The sequence below is a fragment of the Mandrillus leucophaeus genome, unplaced genomic scaffold (genome assembly GCF_000951045.1).
Source record: "Mandrillus leucophaeus isolate KB7577 unplaced genomic scaffold, Mleu.le_1.0 Scaffold38, whole genome shotgun sequence".
Classification (NCBI taxonomy): Eukaryota; Metazoa; Chordata; class Mammalia; order Primates; family Cercopithecidae; genus Mandrillus; species Mandrillus leucophaeus.
Genome location: NW_012104031.1, coordinates 5,157,139 through 5,176,461, shown reverse-complemented (window position 1 = coordinate 5,176,461; position 19,323 = coordinate 5,157,139). Strand labels below are relative to the sequence as shown.

Here is a 19,323-nt window from a genome sequence, read left to right as displayed (position 1 = left end):
GCAGAAATCTAAATGTCTATCAGCAGGAAAGGGAATGAATGGTGCTTTCATCATTTCATCATTTCATGGCAGTGAAAATGAATGAACTATAATTATCAACAGGGATGGATTTACAACCTTAACATGGAAGGGGAAAAAGCAAAATGCATGCACTTGAGTAAGGTTTACAAAAAGATTCAAAACTCAATGATGTATTAGGAATTCATAAATATGTAGTAACATTATGAAGAGAACCAAAAGAATAACAAACACAAAATTGAGGATTGTATTTACCTTTGTGGAGAGGAAGGGATTGTAATGGGGGAGGGACACATGAGGGCTTCAAAAGTATGTGCAATATCCTAGTTCTTAAAATGAGTGGTTGGCAGATGGGTATTCACTTTACGATTCTTTATACGTACATTAAAAGCGTATGTGTGTGCTGGTTACTTCCTCCAGGGAGATTCTACCAGGCAGGGCTTAGCACAACTGGAAATTCCCTGGTGAAAGTCAGGGAATTTCAAGATTTTTCAGCCAGTGGTTGGGCAAGGGGTCATCACTCTCGTCGCCTCCCTTGAGGTTCTGAGGAGCCTCAGAACAGACGTTCAACCTCTGGAATCCCCCAGAAAAAAGGCTCATAGGGCAGCTTCTCCTTTCTCAGAGAGGATAGAGTGGAGATCTAGGGGGATCCCCAGCCCCAACCAGCTGGCTCGAGGTCACATCCTGACATTTCAGTTCTGTTACCATTCATGTGTCTCAGCTGAGCAACTCTCATGCTTGTGGCACTCTTGGGGGAAGGGAAGAATTGAATGAAGTGATAAGACCCACACCCTAAAGAATCCAGGACGGTAAGCTCCCTGGCTTTTTGTTTTTACAAACTAACAATATTGTTTAATGTAAATACTGACATTGTGCTGCCACCATTTTATTTTGTGAACTAAGAGAGGTAGAAAACAATTGCCACCTACTGTCCTCCTATTCCATAAGTAAGGGCTAATTTAATACTCCAGTAATGAAATAAAGACATGCATGCTTTTAGATCAGAGGAATTTCCACTGAATACATTTAGCTTTATGAAAATCTCACTACATTTGTGGCTCTGGTTTCATCATTGTGGGGTGAAGCAGTTGAAATTTGGGTCACAAAGAGCCAGTCAGAAGAGCATCTGGGAGGCACTAATACAGGGGACACCCAGGTGTCTGTGACACTCAGGGCAGGCAGACAGGTCATTCGGCATGCCCACGCACACACACCATGCTCACCCTTTCTGATGAGTGGCCACAAGCGTTCACACACACGCTTCTCCCCCAGGGGCTCCCAGGTTGGAACACCTCCCCTGACTGCCAGGCAAGGCCATACCTCTCTCCTGAACCCAGAGCAAAGGGCCAGGCTCACCCAGCCTGTGCCAACCAATGAGAGAGGCCAGTGGTTGGCACTGGAGCCAGTTGGGGTGCTGACTTGAGGCCAGAGATGGGCAGCCTGTTCGGGTCCCTGGGCCTTTGCCTCTGGCCAGGAACCAAAGCCCTGTCAATGTCCAATTTTCTCAGACTGGGAGTCTAGGGACCTACTTCCTAGTTCCAGTTAGGTTTGTGACCTTGAGCAAGTCACTCTCCCTCTCTGGTCCTTCAGACATTGACCACAGTGCTCTAGGCCAGTGCTGTGAGGTTTTCGAGGCTCACCCTGCTCAGCCTTGGTCTCAGGGGACCCACAGGCCAGCCTAGAAGTGTATCTTGGAAGGAAGAGAAAACCCTTGTCCCTCATCTTTAATGAAGGACCCGCAGGCAGACAAGCTTTGGGGATGTCTGAGGAAAGAGACCTGATGGGGGTCAGGAGAAGAGGCTGCCATTAGCACTGGTCCTAGCGAACTGTCCCGGGCTTCCGCAGCTTGGTCACCCACCTGGAACGAAGCTCCCCGCTGGCCCCCGGCTGCCCAGCCCAGAGCCTTGTGGGGAGTATGACTCACTTCGTGGGGGGCCATTGTGGCTAATGTTTAACTCTGCCCCTCCTTCAGCAAGGCACTTTAGCCCCAGCAGCCCTGAGCGCTGGGCCCTGCCCTGATCATACCTGCTGCTGAGTGGGCTCAGACACACAGCTGAGCTTGGCCTCCTTGCCCTGTGGGGACTGGCCACCTTGTGGAGAAAGGTGGGGGCAACAGCTGGTCCCCCAAGGGCTCTGGGACAGGCAAGGGTGTAGCAGGTGGCATCCTGCCCTGGTCATTCCTACCAAGCAGAGAGGAGCACCAGGCCCATCTCCACCAGCTGCAGAGAGAGGGGATGCCCACCCAGCTATTGTGTGCTGATAACAGATATCCCCCAAGTAGCACCCATCCCTCTACCCTCAGCCTGGGCCCCATGTTGCAAGAAGGCCTCACCTTAGCCCATTTGGATGTCACTTGCACCTCCTTTGAATGTTTCCCCTTCACTAGGGATGTGGGGACTCTCCGGGTACATATGCAGGACCCTTAACCCCCAGCTGTGTCCTTCCAAGAAAGTGGCTGGTTGGGCTTTGTTAAGGCCAGTCTGTTCTCAGAAAAGGGCAACCCCAAGGCAGAGTGACCTGGGATCCGGTCTCCAGTCTGCAGCTAGCAAACCCTGTAACTTAGAGTGAGCTACTTGAACTCTCCAGGATTTCCTCATCTGTAAATTTCAGCTAACAAATGTACCATTTTTGTGAGAATGCAATTATATAATTCAGATAAAGCATTTAATATCACATATTACTATTATTGAAATGCTGTTATTAAAATAGTCAATAACAGTATGGATTCTAACAGACTTCTTGGGTTGAATCCTGGGCCCACCACTTATTAGCTGTGTGATCATGAAAAGTCCCTAACCTCTCTGTGCCTCAGTTTTCCCCACTGTACTATGAGAATAGTAGCTGTACCTTTCTCCTAGGGTTGTTGTCAAGGTTAAATGAATGAAGGTGCACACACTGGTGCCTGACACATAAGTGTGCTACATGTGTGAGCTGTTACTCAGTGGCAGGCCCCAGCTCCCAGCTCTACTAGCGTTGTGTCCAGGCTGGGTGGTGTCGACCCTCCATGGTAAGAGAGGACTGGAGTAGAATCAGGGCTCTCCAGAGGCCAGGCCTCTCACCCTCAGGCCACATTCTTGGCTACAACAGATACTTCCACAGATCCCTCTCCCACCCCCAAGCTCTCCTTCCCCTTGTCCACGGGGCCTCTCAATCCTTGCGCTCTGGATGTGTCTATGCCTATATTTGCTCTTGCTCCATCCTCATAGGAGATGAATTAGGTCTGTTCCTGCCTGGAAGCAGAAGGAGGAACCCGATGACCTCCAGGAACCCTCTGGTTGGCTCTTCTGCCCCTCCTAGAGGGCCACAGGCTTAGGTGTGTTGAGTGGGCCCCACCTCCTCCTCCTCCCACGGGCCTTCTGCACCCACGTGTTTGCTTTGAGTCAGGCCCAGAGCAGGTCTCCTGCCTTTACATGACTGGGTGGATACCCCAATCTGCCAGGGCCCCAGGTTAATAGTTGACTGCAAAACTGGGATTTGACTCTGGAACTTGGGGCCAGGCTCTAGGGAAGGGCTGGAAAAGGTGAAACAAGGAGACTGCTTTGGACCCAGGCCAACCGGAGGAGCCCTGTGAGGCGGGGAAGAGTGGGTTTCTGTGGCTGCCTGGGCATGAAGGCATGAAGCCTAACCCCATCCTCTGTGGCCTGGACCAGCCCTGTCAGGTTCTCCAACTTCGTGCATTGAGACTGGGTGTGTCTGTGCCTGCAGGTTTGTGTATGTGATTGGGGTTGTGCTTTTTGCACACATCTGCCTCTCTGCCCACTGACCTATTTATAGCAAGAACCCTGGGCAGAGTGCTGCTTCCCCTAAGGTAGCCCAAGTTGCTGGTTCCCACTGCCATGTTTTCTGAAAGGGGCTGGCAGGCCAGCAGCCCACGGAGCCAGACCATGCCCCAGGGAGTAGCTGGCACTGCACTTTGTACCAATTCCTGGCATTTATGGCAGATAATACGTGGGATTTGAGGGCAGAATGGGGACTCAGTAGGGTGGGTGGAAGGATTGCTGCTCTGATAACTCAGCCCCTCCTGGGGCCAGTGCTGCGGTGGTCAAAAAGCCAAGGGACCCTAGATCTGGGACCAGCCACTTCCCTTGCAGGCTTAGCTTAGAAGTCACTATCCCACTGCCCTGAAAAGTCAGAACTTGACTGGACACGGTGGCTCACGCCTGTAATCCCAGCACTTTGGGAGGCCAAGGTGGGCGGATCACGAGTTCAGGAGTTCAAGACCAGCCTGACCAACATGGTGAAACCCTGTCTCTATTAAAAATACAAAAATTAGCCGGGTGTGGTGGCACACACCTGTAATCCCAGCTACTCAGGAGGTTGAGGCAGGAGAATCGCTTGAACCTGGGAGGCGGAGGTTGCAGTGAGTCGAGATCATGTCACTGCACTCCAGTCTGGGTGACAGAGCGAGACTCCATCTCAAAAAAAGAAAAAAGAAAAAAAGGAAAGTCAGAACTTTGGTCTCTGCTTCACAGGAGCCTCTCTCACAAGTATGATGGGGGAAGAGGGGCTGCCCCAGACCCCCACTCCACCCCAGCATGCCCTATGCCCTCACCAGGGTTTGGACCCAGAAGTGAGTGGGATGGAGAAAGGACCTGAGCCAGAGGACAGATAAGTGGCCGCCCTCCCTCCGGGAAAGAATCAGTCCTGGGGGATAGGACCAGTACAGCAGTGTGAAGGGGAAACAATTGGGAGGAGGGTGAGTGAAAGTGGGGAGAGCAGAGGCCGGACGGACAGGAGTGCCCAGGACAGAAGGAAGGAGTCACCTGGTGGCCAGGCCTGGAACTGCAAGTATCTCTTCTGTGAGGCCTCCTGCCCTGTGCCGCTGGACTAGGTGAGGGATTGAAAGTGCCCTGACCTCTCAGCCCGGAGCAGTCAGGTACACCCAGCAGACATCAGGGAGAGTTAATCTAGCTTTGCAGAGGAAGGAGAGTATGAAATCCGGCAGGAGAAGCGGCTCTGAATGGAGAGGCCTCTTCTGATGGCCAGAGTCAGGGGCAGGACAGGGTCAGTTCTCGGAGGTCAGGGCTCTGGTGAGCTGAGTATCCTGGGTGGTGAGTGTGTGCTGTGTGACATCACAGGGACTCGGCAGAAGGGGCCCCAGGGGACCCTGGCAAGCAGCCACCAATTCCTTAGCCCTCCCTTCAGATCCTGGACTGTGGACTGCAGACAGGCTGACTGGAGCCCAGCACAGCCCTCTCTTCACAAGCCCCAAGTCTTCCCTTTCTTCTCCGTTCTCACAGTCAGAGCTGCAGAAATGACCAGGAAACTGGGTTTTTAATGAAGATGGCTGTGGACACTGTACACACATAGAAGGGGTGTGGCACAGGGCTAGAGGAAAGGTGCTCTCACTCCCTCCTCGTCCTCCACCTGTTACACCACAGGGTAGCTGGGAAGCCCCAAGTGCCTCATGGATGGGTGGGAGCCCACCCTGCTGGGGTGAGGTCTTCAGACACTCGCGTTTGTCCTGCCTCTTGGATATCTCTTTAATCCCAGTTCCAGAGGAGGGCATGCAGGCTGGAGGGAAGAAGTGAGGGGGGAGGTGGGAAGGGATGCTCCAGACACGGGCAGAGAAGTGAGTGAGCTGGGTTGGAGAAGAAGCATGAAGCAGGAGCTCAGAGCGCAGCACAGCAAGCTGGCCTGTAGGGACAAAGAGGCGAAGCCATCAGTTCCCGGGGACCTGTGTGCAGTGCATGAATCCCTGACTTACCTACAGCACATGCAGTCTCCAGGGCTTCTCACCCCTAGCGCACCCCTGGCTGGATCTTCATTCATAGGGGCTCCTACAAGACCTCAGCTTCTCAGCCTACAGGCACAGTTTCTCCCCTTTTGGGACCCCTCACACTGCTCCTCCGCACTGCGGCCCTCAGCTCTTACCTGGCCTTGCCATGCTACTCTGTGGGTGGTTAATTCCCACCTCCATGCTTCTGTTGCGCCATCAGCCCTTTAACGTGCCCTTCCCTTTATCAGCTAACGCTTGCCCATCACGTCCTCAGAGAGCTCCTCCTCTCCAGAAAGCCTGCTCCGACCAGTGCTATCTGGTGGATGCCTGCCCTATTGCACATTCTCTCAGCACTTCCACAGAGGGTTTTATGTGGCCTGATTTCCTTGCTTGGCCATTTCTCCAGCTTTTTCCTCAGAGAGTGGGAAGTCTTAGCTTCTCTGAGTGGTAGCTCCTTGGGAACAGGTACTGTGAGTGCTGGGTACTTCGCAGGGAGCACAAATAAAGGACATCACCAGGAGGTATTTAAAAGAGCATAGATTCTCAGAAAGTCAGAGATGAAGGGACCCCAGGGATCCTCTAACCTAGTGGTTCTGAAACTCTCATGTGCATCAGAATCGCCCGGAAGGCTGGTCTCACCCCAGAGTTTCCAATTTAGTGGACGTGGGGTGGGGGGGTGATCATTTGCATCCCAGGTGATGTAGATGCTGCTGGTCCCGGGACCACACTTGGAGAACCACTGATTTAACACAGCCCCCAATTTCATAGAGGAGGGGAACAAAAAGGGTCCCCAAACAGAAATGACATGCCCAACGTATCACGGTGCTGGAGCCAGGAATGAGCCCAGGAGAGCCGACTCAAATCAGTCTCATCAGTGCCTTTGTCCCTGCACCACACTGAGTACAACCTGCCTGCCCATCGTGGACTCCCTCATTATCCTCTAGACTCTGATGGACCCCAGAGAAGGGAGCTGATCTCTAGGTACCTCTATTGTGAGGTCGGAGACTTGGCAGCATCAAACATCTTCTTCCGGCCTTCCATGCCAGACATGGCCTCCACATTCTTCCTCCAGTCACCCACCTCCACAGGCCGCTCCTGTGGACAAATGGCACACACATCAGGGACTTACCAGGCTGGATGCCCCCCCCAGCTCAAGAGAAGCGGGGTGATAGAAAACCAGTCTCCTCAGATGATAAGAAATCCCAATGCCCCTCCCCAGCTGTTTAGGTCCTAGGACTCAGCCAGGCAGGTGGACACGGGCCAAGCCAAGGCCCCACAGGAAGCTGTGTGGCTTGGGAGCACTGGGTGATAGTGGCAGCTACGGGGCTAGTTCCCACCTCAATGCACCTCAGCAAAACCTCCTCCCAGGCCCCATGCCACCCTCCTGGTCTGGCACTCTGCAGGCTCAAGGCCACCTCTTCCAAGAAGCCTTCCCCTGCGAATGTGACTGCTTTTCCATTTCCTCAGTATACTGCCTGGCTTATCTCTTCTCCTCTGAAGCTTCTTGGGCCAGAGACTATGTTCCTGTCATCCCTGTTCCTTACAGAGCCTATCAACTTGGGGCACATATACTGTGAGTTCAACCAACTTTGAATAATTTGTTGCTGGGTGGTTGAACTCAGTTCTCTAATGTCTGTGTGTGGCTATCACCAAGATGAGCTGCTGTCTCCTTTCCCTGTGGTGACCAGGCAGTCACCTCCAACATTACCCTAAATCTCCACGTTCTCTTCACACTGGGAACAAAATTTTTACTTCATGTCTCAGTCTGGGGTCTAGCTTTCTTTATGTCCTAGTTTCTTCATCAGACTGGGAACAGCCTGAAGGAAGGGAGCAAGTCTTCTTTCTTTCTTCCCACACTGGTCCTCCAAAACATTCTAGAACATTCTCTCTGTCAAGCTGACTGGCCTCCAACAGGAGTTCCTGGGCCTGCCTGAGGCCATGTGAGGGGTTGACAAGGGGAAAGCTGGTAGGGAAGAGGGTGGAAGGTTCTGAGGAAAGGGACTTCACCTTCTCTGTGTCTTCCTTCTTCACAGACTTGAGGTTGGCCCGCAGATCCATGGACACCTTGTGCTTGGAACCCAGCAGGGCCCGGAGCATGGCGTCAGCCGAGACACGGACCCGACGCAGGGGCGGGCGCTTGAACTTCCCACGGAGGTCCATCACCTTCAGCTTCAGGTCCTTAATCTGCAGGTGAGAAGCGCCCGGGGCTCACTGGAGAGGGAGCTAGCCATAGGGCACCCTTCCTAAGGACCTCAGATTGCTAGGGTTCCAGCCAGAGATACACCTTAATTTGTCCACCCTTGAAGCCAGACCTATCAGCAGTCACCAGCCTTTTCGTCACCAGGGACTGGTTTTGTGGAAGACGCTTTTTCCACGGAGAGGTGGTGGGGTGGTTTCAGGATGAAACTGTTCCACCTCAGACCATCAGGCATGAGTTGGATTCTCATAAGGAGTGTGCAACCTAGATCCCTCGCGTGCACAGTTCACAATAGGGTTCACACTCCTGTGAGAATCTAATGCCACCGCTGATCTGACAGGAGGCAGAGCTCGGGTGGGAATGCTCACTCACCCACTGCTCACCTCCTGCTGTGCAGCCCAGTTCCTAACAGGCCACGGATTAGTACTGGTCCACAGCCCAAGAGTTGGAGACCCTCCTCTAGGACAGTCAGACCCACCCACCCCTTTGCAAATAGCCACTGTACAATTTGCTGATAAATGGATAGTTAATCAGACAGATAAAGCCTATTAGCCATTGCTAATACTGTAACCTTGAATAAAAGCGGTAGCTCCACCAGACTGAGACTTGTCTGGTTTGGAAGCCCTATTTGGAGTGCAGGGTTGCTTCCTTTTGTTCCTGTAGCCTCATCCCTGCTTCTAACTTATTCCTCCCCAGTGAGCCTTCAAAGCAGCTCACAGCCTTGGTCCAGCAGGGTGATAAACTTCCAGGTCCTAACCCCCTGGAGGAATTTCCAGGGTGTGATCTCTAGAGGGAATTCTTAGGAGCTTGGTGACCCCACATATCATTCCCGGTGGGCAGAAGTGGGAAGGAGGGAAGTGACTTGTGCTACCTCCCTGCCCCGTCCTCACTGCTTGGACAAATGACCCAAAGGAGCCCTGTCCTTCCCTGTTCTGCCCCACCCCACTGGAGCAGGGTCTGGATGGAGTTAATCCTCCCACACTCCATGCTAAGGGAGCACAGAGTACCAAAGTGGGAGCCAGAGACCAGCACTGGTCCCAGGACCACCACTGTGCAACCTAGGACAAGTCCTTGGCCTCTGTGATCCTGAGTGTTCTCCTCTGCAAGGTGCAAATAACCCCTACTTCATCCACAGGCCTATAGGGAGGATCAAAGGCTATAACACACATAAAAGCACTTCACAAAGGTAAGACGTTATTAACAGGCATATGATTATTTGTGTGGGTGGATAAAGAGAGCGGCTTCTGTTAGGCTGATGAGCCCACATGGCAGGTAAGGAGGAAGTTTGTACTTTTCATGTGTGATTATCCACTCTGCCCATCTCCAGCCCTATGGGGCTAGGGCGGAGAAACCAAAGCTTCCTGCTTAAGTGGCCCCCTCCAGGCCCTGCGGAAGGAGGGGACCTCCCATGGCTGATGCATCCGTGCCCATGCCCCTGCCTAGCCCATCCTGGCCATGTCCCTTCCCTTCCTTAGACTCACCTCCCTGGTGTTGTGGAGACATTTGGCCTCAATGTCATATCGCTCCTCATCCACCACCTCTACCTTGGCATGCAGCTCCCGGCACAGGTCCTGGGGGCGGCAGATGGATCAGGCAGGCGCGAAGAAGAGGGGAACAGAGCCATCAGTTTCCAGCGCTTGACCCTCTCCCCAGCCCCTTTGCAAGACCTGGGATCCAGAGAGGAGCTGACAGTTTCCTCCACTCTGAGGCTCATGACAGGCAATAGTTCAAAGGGTATGCCCTCTGTTCTCCTGTCTGTATGTCGTGCTTTCTTAAAAAACAGTATTCTTTTGCTTGAACCCAGGAGGCAGAGGTTGCAATGAGCTAAGATCACACCACTGCACTCCAGCCTGGCGACAGAGTGAGACTTCATCTCAAAACAACAACAACAACATAAAAACAAAAAACAGTATTCTTGGCTGGGCATGGTGGCTCATCCCCGTAATCCCAGCACTTTGGGAGGCCAAGGTGGGTGGATCACCTGAGGTCAGGGGTTCAAGACCAGCCTGACCAATATGGTGAAACCCCGTCTCTACTAAAACTACAAAAATTAGCCAGGCATGGTGGCATGCACCTGTAGTCCCAGCTACTCAGGAGGCTGAGACAGGAGAATGACTTGAACATGGGAAGTGGAGGTTGCAGTGAGCCAAGATTATGCCATTGCATTCCAGCCTGGGCAACAGAGTGAGACTCTGTCTCAAAAAAAAAGTATTCTTTCATCGCGGCTTATTGCAGCCTCAACCTCCTGGGCTCAAGTGATCCTCCCATCTCATTGTTTTAATTTTTTATAGAGACAAGGTCTCACTTTCACTATGTTGCCCAGGCTGGTCTCAAACTCTGGGGTTCAAGTGATTCTCCCTCCTCAGCCTCTCAAAATGCTAGGGTCACAGGCATGAGCCACTGTGCCCAGCAAAATAAAATAGTTTTCTTATGATTAAAGTAATGTTTTAATTTTAGACATTTTGAAAACTATGTATTAAACAAAAATAATAAAAATTAAAATACCTAGTGATACCACCACCCAGGGATACTTAGTAACATTTTGATGTATTTCCTTCCAGTCTCTTTTCTCTGTAATCACTGGCATTTAAATAATTTACCAGTGTTCTGAAAACGTTAAAGACCAAGCTCTAAGAAAGGATAGACAAGTCCTTGGAGAAGTGGGGCTTCTCCAAACCCTGGCCGCCTCCCCATTCCATGCCACCACCCTAACTGCTTGTGAAACTGGGCCCCTGGCTCCGCCCAGCCCAGGCAAGTCACGCCTCCCCTCTAAGGCTCAGTTCAGTGCCTGTAATGTTCCTACCTCACAGGTGGTTGTGAAGATTAAATGAGACCATGGAAGTGAGGGGTGCCCTGTAAATTATGGAACCTTGAGCTGGTGTTAGTTCAGGCTCTTGCCGCCTGGTCCCTGGAGCCACCCACATAGTGCCTCCAACCCCATCCTGCCCTGCCCCACCTGCCGGGCTCACCTGCAGGGCACTGAGGGACAGGCCACGCGTCTGCAGTGTGGGGATGCGCTCTGCCAGGTAGCGCACCTTCTCAGCCTCGCGCTCCTCATGCTCCTGCTCCCAGCATTCCTTGGCCTTGGCCAGCATCAGGCTCTGGACAGAACAAACCTGCTGAGCTGGGGGCCTCGCATCTCCCACCCGGCATCAGGGAATGAGGTGAGGACAGCCCCAGGCTAGGCCAACTCTGAGACCGCCGTCCAGTGTAGAAGTGTATGCAGCGGCCACGGACAGGCTGTGCGTGAGGGTACACCAAGTGGCCACACACAATGTTCCTGGAGTCCTGGAACTTGTTTTCCCCTGACAGTCTTCCTCTTACCCACTTACTGTCTGTTTTGACTCACAAAGCTCCAAAGAGAAAAACACATATGAGAATAAAGGAAGTCTCTCTGCCTGCACGAGTAGCTTCCCACTCTGAAGCTGGTCACCACCTACTCTAGGGACCCCAGGTGGGTGCCAGGATCCATACTCGAGGATCCCACCCACTGACCACCTGAGCCTGGCACTGGCTCCAGCAATGCTGGACTCCCTCTGCCCCTCATCATCCTCACTCTGGCCTCCTTCCTTTCTCCTTTCCATAACCCTCCACATCCCTTCAGAGTCGGCTTTCTGCCCCTCTGCCTCCCACTGGGCATCCCCCTGCAGCCAGCCCCCAGCCTCACCTTCAGCAAGAGTTTGCGGGAAGCAGTGATCTTGGGTTTTCTCTGTGAGCCAGAAGAGAGAGAGACAGGTGGTGAAGCAGAGGCTGCAGAACTGGAATTCTGGTCTAGGCCAAGACAAGTGCCAGCTAGGGTTCTCTGTCTTTATCCAGAATCCTCTGCTCACCCTGTGGTGCCTTAAAAGCTCATCTTTGTGATTTAACCCCTGCAGTTCAGACAAGGCTGCAGTCAGCTACCTTGACCTAGGGGCTGAAGCCTTAACTTCCCACTCTGATTCTGCTGCTGCTGAAATCTTGTAAGATACTATGAGGGTCACATGGCTTCTACAGGCACCTCTTTCCTCATCTGTAAATAAGGATATTATGACCCCCCCCTTGCTTAGTTCACAGAGTTTTTGCAGATGAAATGAGATCATGGATGTGCAAATCCTTTGAAAAGCATAAAAGCTATGTATGTTTTCACACTCCTGGTAGTAATACAGCAATACCTTGATGATCTATCATGCTGCATAAATAAGCTGTGAATTTCCCAAATAAATGAAATGTATCTATGTAGACCTCAAAACTTTTTAAAATGTTAACATCACCCATCCAAATCTTTCTAAGATATAAAACCACTGTTTAATCTTCTTATCAGAAATCCTAAACATGTTGTTGCTTACTAGTCCTAGCCCTGTGACAGTGGTCCCTCAGGGGTGGCAAAGGTGAGTAGGGCTGCTTGGCCCCCAACTAATGAGACTGTGATGCCTTTCGAGCACTAGTATCTCTTCCGGGCCACAGGCGATCACTTCTCATTGCCAGCAGGAAGCATCCTACCTAGACTTAATGTGCTGCAAGCTGGGAGAGCATGGCTCTCCAATGTTATTCCAGGGTGTAAAGTAGAAGTGATTAGGCTTTGAGAGGGAAGTTCTCATGAGAGACAATGGATGAGTTTCAGCAAATGGAATGTGTAACTTCTATTCTGACTGTTCAGAGTGGTTTGTTTGTCTTTTCCTCTCCTAAAGATTTTTGTTACATTTCAGATAAGTGTGATTTCAAAAGAAAGAGCCTATGACTCTAAGCATTACCTCCATGGTTTACACACCGTAATGTACACATGGCAAATATTTTACTGCTATCTTGTTTCCCCACCACTTGGTGAGTGAGCTGATGGTCACCTCATCTGACCATCAGTCAGTGAGGATTCACTTAAATACGAGCCTCAGCAAAACTTCAACATTCATATGAATGTTCAAAAGTAACATTTTCAATTCTTTCCGAGAATCTCTGTGCCAAATGTCCCCTCCATCAATACTGCTAATTCGCACTGTTGCCATCCCTGAGTCCCGATCCCTATCCCTGCCATCCCCATCCTTGGACTGTATATAGGCTGTGATCTCAGTAGCCTGTTAAGTCTGGAGTGTATAGAATGGCCAGTGTCAGGGTTATCTAACACCTGAGGGATTTAAGGACATCTCTTTGCTCCTCGCTCAATGTTCAGCCACTGGGCAAGAGTGGAATAACCCAATGACTATCCCTTACCCCTCAAATATAGCTTTGCACAGGATCAGCTTTGCATGGAATAGGATGGTCCTCCCAGGACTGGACCAGCTCTCAGAGTGGGTGAGGAAGAGCTTGTGCTCAGCAAAGATGCAGAGTCACACCCAGCCCTGCTGCAGTACCAGTCCCAGGACAACCTTCCAGTGACATTGTACACTGGCACAGCAACTCCCTGGACACTAGGAAACCCCACATCCAGAATCTTCCCCTGATGTTTCCATCTCCTGGGAATTTGTTCAGCCACTAAATACCCTACACCTCCCAGACTCCCACCAGGGCTTAATACAAGCTCTCCCCTCTCCTCAGATGCCAACCCCACCTTCCCACCTTTACTAGTCAGAAGAGTTAACCAGGACAGAGATACCCCAAATACCACTTACCTCGCTTCAGGCATCCATCACAGGAAGGACAGGGAAAGAGCAGAACACAGAGTGAGTATGAACAATGAGGATTACATGTGCGGCCGCAGAACCTCGCAGACCAGCTTGGGGAAGGAGGGGGCCGGTGACAACAGTGAGCCAGAGAGTCATCAGTCATCAGGCATCAGGCAGGGGGAGCAGTTCAAGGTTCCGGCAGAACAGAATAAAAACTCAACAGCCCTTCGAACTACCGGGAATTCTTATTGGGAGGTACTGGACATGGTAAGTTGGGGAGAAGTGGTGGAAGGGGAGGGAAGCCTTAGGGTAGGGTTCCAGTAACGTGAAAGCATCCATCCGTGGGCGTGTGGGTAAATTCCCAAAGCTTTGTTCACCTACTGCGTCAGTGTTAAGTGGTGGCCTGGTACACGCAATTCACGTGTTAGATCAAGACAGGAAAACTCTGAGGCACAGGCCAAAAAGGCGCTCCCAGGGCAACCTGAGAGTGAGTTCTGCTCAATGGCTGGGAGGACACAGGCAGCACGGGGAAAACCATCAAGTGCTGTCCCTGTTTGAGGACCTGGTCTCTTAGGGGAAAGCTTTGGGGGTTGAAAACACGGTGCCTCCACTGTGGGGCTTGTCTGTGGCAAAGGGACTTGCCTTCCTGGGGCCCCAGAGGGCAGTGAGACTACTTACACTTCCGGCATGGTGGCAGTGGGACAGCACCTGGGGGCACAGAGGAACAGTTCATGAGGGAAAGTAGAAACCCCTGCCCCCCACCCAGCTGGGCCTTAGGAGCCCAGCCGAGGAGAGAGAGTCAGAATACAAAAGGAAGAAATCAGACACACTGGATTCCAGCAGGTCAAGATGGGACAGGGTTGCAGGGCAGGGGTCAGCCAACTACAGCTCAGAAGCCTAACCTGGGCCCCTGCCTGTTTTTACTTAAAGAGTTGCAAGATTTTTTTTTTTTTTTAAGCATATGCAACAGAAACCTTATGTGAGCTACAAAGCTATCTGGCCCTTTCCAGATAAAGCTTGCTAAGCCCGGTGGAGAACAGAATGGAGTCCATAGGAAATATGCTTGGAAAGTGAGAGCAGCCAGGCACAGTGGCTCATGCCTGTAATCCCAGCACTTTGGGAGTCCGAAGTGGGCAGATCATGAGATCAGGAGTTCAAGACCAGCCTGGCCAATATGGTGAAACCCCATCTCTACTAATAATACAAAAATTAGCAAGCGTGGTGGTGCACACCTGTAATCCCAGCTACTCAGGAGGCTGAGGCAGAAGAATTGCTTGAACCCAGGAGGCGGAGGTTGCAGTGAGCCGAGGTCGTGCCACTGCACTCCAGCCTGGGTGACAGAATGAGTCTCCTTCTCAAAAAAAAAAAAAAAAAAAAATGAGATTGTAGCTCACTCTTGAGGGCCTTGAAGGACAGGCTGAGTTTAGATTTTATCCTGTGGATTAAGAGTGGTCATTGAAAGGCTCAGAGAGAGGAAGGCCTGGAAAGTGAATGAGCAGAGTGGATGCTGGAATACGGGTAGCTGCTATGTGGCACAACTCCATCCACAGATGGTAATACAACTGGCACCCCCAGGGTGGGGCAGTGAGAGGCCCTGAGTGGGGGAGGATAAGCCGCGAGGCAGGGCAAATCCTGTGTTCACCCAAGTCTGTCTTTCCCCATTCTGGGTTGGTTTTCCTCTCTGCAAAATTAGGGGTTAAATCAGTGGGTTTCCACTTGATGTTTATTATTAATTAATATTAATTAATTAAAATAATATTTAATTAATTTTATTTGGTTGAATCCTTTGTTCTAACCAAATCTTACTTGGAAGTAAAATAAATCCAATCAGTATAAGCAACATGGCATTTTGCCTATCAGAAGGTGGAGGGTGGGAGGAGGGAGAGGATCAGGAAAAATAACTAATGGATACGTCTCTCATATCTGAGTGATGAAATAATTGATACAACAAACCTCCATGACACATGTTTACCTGTGTAACAAACCTGCACATCCTGCACATGTATTCCTGAACTTAAAAATCAAACAAACAAAAAGAGCCAAATGGCACTGGTTGAAGGGGGTTACCATAGCAGCCCTGTGGTCTTCTGTGAGGATACTTGGCCATGGAGCACAATTGGAAGCCCCCTGACCAGGTGATCCTCGGGCCCAGGCCAAAGAGGAGGTCCATGAGGCTGCAGAGGGAGATGTTCCAAAGCCAGACATAATTCACCGTCTTGCCTGGGCCTGGACACAGAGCATTCCAATGCCAGAGGAGGGAGGGACTGTGCAAAAGCTCAGGGAAACGAAGGGGACAGCTGAGGTGGGGAGCAGGTGTGCAGGGGCGCACAGAAACTCTGAGCCAGGCTGTGAGGTAAAGGGTGGGAGAGCCCAGTGTGTGTGTGGAGGGGAGGGCAGGCATGGAGCTCAGGGTCAGGAGTGTGGGCTTGGTTCAAGAACCTGGTTGTGGGGTCTGGGAGGCGGGGAATTAAAGTACACTTGCAAAGTGCCTGCCAATAATTTCATCCCAGAGCCACCCCTTCCTCTGCCCTAATTCTCTCCTTTCACTTTGTGCCCATGAAGCACTGTCCCAGCCCCAGTGAACATGCTTTGGCCACCTCTCCTGAATCTACCAGTGGATCAGAAAGCCTTCTGGGCCTCCCTCCACCTCTGCCTCCACCTCTGCCTCCACCACCAGGGGAGGGGAAGGCTCGGGTGGAGGAGATGGAGGGGTAGTGTGACCCCAGAGTCTCAGCTGTCATGCTGGGGTACAGAGGGAGGGGTATGGAGACAATCCATGAATTCCTGAGATGCTTGACTGGAATTAGATTTTATAGGCAGCTGCTTATTCTGAGGGCTCTGCTTCTCCAAAGATGCTGAGGAAATCCAAAGGAAACACCAGCTGGCGAAGAGCCACCTCCAGGCCCCTCTGTCCATCATCAGCCTCCAGGAATGCCAGTGTCCAGAGGGCACCAGGTCTGTGTCTGTCTCCCTGGGATGTGCCTTGTCCTTGGTGGGCATTTGGCAGCGATCATGCCTCCCTCTCTCCCTCAGAGAGCCAACTGTCCCCAGTGTGGGGCCCTACCTGCCAAGGCCAATTTGCACCTCATGCCAAGCTCTGGGACCTGCCCCCAGCCTGCCTCACTGACAAATGCCAGACCAAGGGGTCCCACGTCAGGCAAGAGGCCTCAGCCTGTGCTCTGACACCCACCAGACGGGGGCCCTTGCCAGGCTCTGTGGAAGTCAAGCAAGGACTGATAAGTCAGGATGTAGATAGCACAGGAAGGCTTGGAGAGCCAGGATTCCATCTCCTCCACAAGTAGCAAGCAAGGAGATAATGAGAAAATCCTCCACCCGTGGGAGGGAGCAAAGAGTCTCTGGTGGTTGCCTCAGAGCTGGGCTTTCCCTTTCTTGAGGCTCTGCAGCATGGCAGGGACTATCAACTAGACTATGAGATTAAGTCTGTGTGTGTAAATGTGTGTAAGTGACTGTGTGTGAGAGTGTGTGTGTGTGAGAGAGAGAGAGAGAGAGAGAGTGTGTATATATAGGGGAAAGAACTGATCTCTGCACACCCAATGATCACATCCACAAGTATCTAGTTAGGCTCATGTGCTTCCCCCTGCTCCCCACCCCCTGACCTTGGAACCCCATTCAAGGGCATCCCTGTCTTCCTTGCCTGACGGTTAACACTCCCAAGCCCATGGTGCTGGGCTGCCTACCACATACCATACCCCCATCTTGAGCTCTGAACAGCAAAGCCTAATCTCAGAGTTGCTGTGGGACTGTGACTCCAAAACCCGGTGGTAGGTGCTGCCTTCAGCCCTCACCCAAGTCAGGGACTGCCACATGGCCCCCTGCCCCAAGCCTTGGGTTGCCCTGTGGATACTGCCCTGGCTTATGTGTTCACTGGCTCTTGTGCCTCAACCCAAAATGCTGCCACCATTGCCTTCCTCCAAGAGGACCCCCAGTATCTACTGCTGCTCCTCAGAGCCAGGAGCTCTGAGCAGGAGCGGTCAAGAGGGGTTGCCGGTCTGCCCTCCCCTGCTCTTGTGCTGCAGTACAGAGGGATGGGCAAAGGGAGCTAACAGCTTCACTCAAAGACAAAGAACACAGAAGCAAGATAGTTTCCTTGCTCAGCAGGGGGCTCTGGCCCTGCCTTCTATGCTCCCTGGGAGTCCTGCACGCCAGGCACCCTCCTTCTCTTCCGCTGCAGGTATTGCTGACTTTGAGCGCTCACCCAGCTCTCTGATCGCAGGGCCACCCCTTCCCCTGGGTGCACTATCCCTCCCACACCCTGCTGGGCATCCTGTGTGAAAACATCATCCCTTAGGCAGCCTTGGGGCTCCTAAGGAACCTCATGGAAGATTCTTCTCCTCGCTCCCAGCTTCCAAATAGCCAGGAAAAGTTTTCACCTCTCACAACAGTTTTGCAAGAGATAGGTCATTCTGTGGGACAAAATGCTGTGGGAGTATTTTAGGAATGTTCTACCAACAAACCAACTGTACAGGCAAGAAACGGTTTTCTCCAGCTCCAAGACCTCGCTTTCTCCTTAAACAAAAGCCCCAGGTTCTCTGCCTGGGATCAACCTAGATCTGAAGTCCTGGGCTGCAGGCGCTTACCTTGTTCAGTCCTCGTGGAGCTGGGCTGGCCTGTGCCTCGCTGTAGACCGCAGACTGTGAGGGGCAGAGCCGAGGGGAGGCTATGAAAACTGTGGCCAGCAGCAACTGGCCGGTAAAAATAGAACAGACCCACTGCCCCCTCCTGCTGCCCCTCCTCGCTTCCACCCCTCCCACCACACACACACACACACACACACACACACACACACACACCTCACAGGGCAGATGCGTGCTGCGATGCACACAACAGGCACACAGGCTGAAAGCCACGCGAGTTTGTGGCTCAGGAGCAGAGGCAAATTCTGTGCACATAGGTGCCACCGACTGAGTGACACCAGCACCCACCTGGGGAGACTCAAGCTGCAGAAAGGGAAAGAACGAACAGCCAGACCAGGTGTGGGGACCGAACAGAGATGGGACCGGGAGGGGGAATGAGGGAGAGCAAGGGGCCACAGGGAAGGCCCAGAGGGGCAAGTAGCAGCTGGGGGAAGAGGACCATTGGGCTAACCCTGCATCTCTCATAAGGCATTATGGAAATGAGGCCCCCAAACCCATGCTCCAAAAGCCCAAGAGGGCTAAAGACTCAATTTTCTGGGGTTTTTCGGTGGCTCGGGTGCACGTGGGATAGGAGAGTGCCTGGCTGTGGGGAGTGATGTGAGCAGTGTTGCAGGCTGACCCCAGTGAGTGTTTCCAGGGCTGAGCAGAATGGCAGTGGCAGCAGGGCCCACCTTTCTGCTCAGGGAGGTCTGAGGGTCTGCAGACACTCTGCATGCCACTCCAGGTGGGTTTCCTGGAATCTAGATTCCCTGGGTTCCAAAAAACACCCAAGTTTCATGCCAGGAACTCACTGAGACTAATTCACCTCTCCCCTGCCCTAATCTTCATCTCCAGCCAGAAGCCAACAGATCCCAGGGGACTGGAGCCACAGGGGCTGCACCTGTTTACTGGGTATTTTTAGGACAGTTGATGAACACATAATACCCACCCTATAGTCAGAGAAAGACAATGCCTGCTATGTTAATCCTGTGGCTATTATAGTGTGTCATCTCATGGGTTGGGGCAGGACACTGACCCTCTCGGAGGCCAGAGAGAGGCCTCGCAAGCAGGAGGTTAGGGAGTCCCAGCCACGCTCCCCATTTGGAGAGGGAGAGAGTAATGGGCAGGGGTGTCCTAAGGAGACACAACCCAGTGCCCACAGAGGTAAAGGCCCTGCCC

At 52.2% G+C, this 19,323-nt stretch overlaps 1 protein-coding gene across 2 annotated transcripts in view; it reads right to left on the bottom strand.

Moving 5' to 3' along the window:
* Positions 1-5,265: 5,265 nt before the first annotated feature.
* The window catches only part of TNNI1 (troponin I type 1 (skeletal, slow)), a 20,567-nt gene continuing 6,509 nt past the window's right edge, over positions 5,266-19,323 (bottom strand). Inside the window, exons 4-12 of one of the 2 annotated variants that reach the window (XM_011990557.1) lie at positions 18,109-18,162; positions 14,189-14,218; positions 13,517-13,520; positions 11,602-11,643; positions 10,904-11,035; positions 9,416-9,505; positions 7,745-7,921; positions 6,723-6,832; positions 5,266-5,655 (exon numbers count right to left, since the gene is read on the bottom strand). In XM_011990557.1, the coding sequence (XP_011845947.1) occupies positions 6,725-6,832; positions 7,745-7,921; positions 9,416-9,505; positions 10,904-11,035; positions 11,602-11,643; positions 13,517-13,520; positions 14,189-14,199 (564 nt within the window). In that variant the 5' untranslated portion in view covers positions 14,200-14,218; positions 18,109-18,162 and the 3' untranslated portion in view covers positions 5,266-5,655; positions 6,723-6,724. Of the gene's footprint in view, positions 5,656-6,722; positions 6,833-7,744; positions 7,922-9,415; positions 9,506-10,903; positions 11,036-11,601; positions 11,644-13,516; positions 13,521-14,188; positions 14,219-18,108; positions 18,216-19,323 lie in introns of those variants that run through there. The other variant, XM_011990556.1, reaches the window with a different exon arrangement.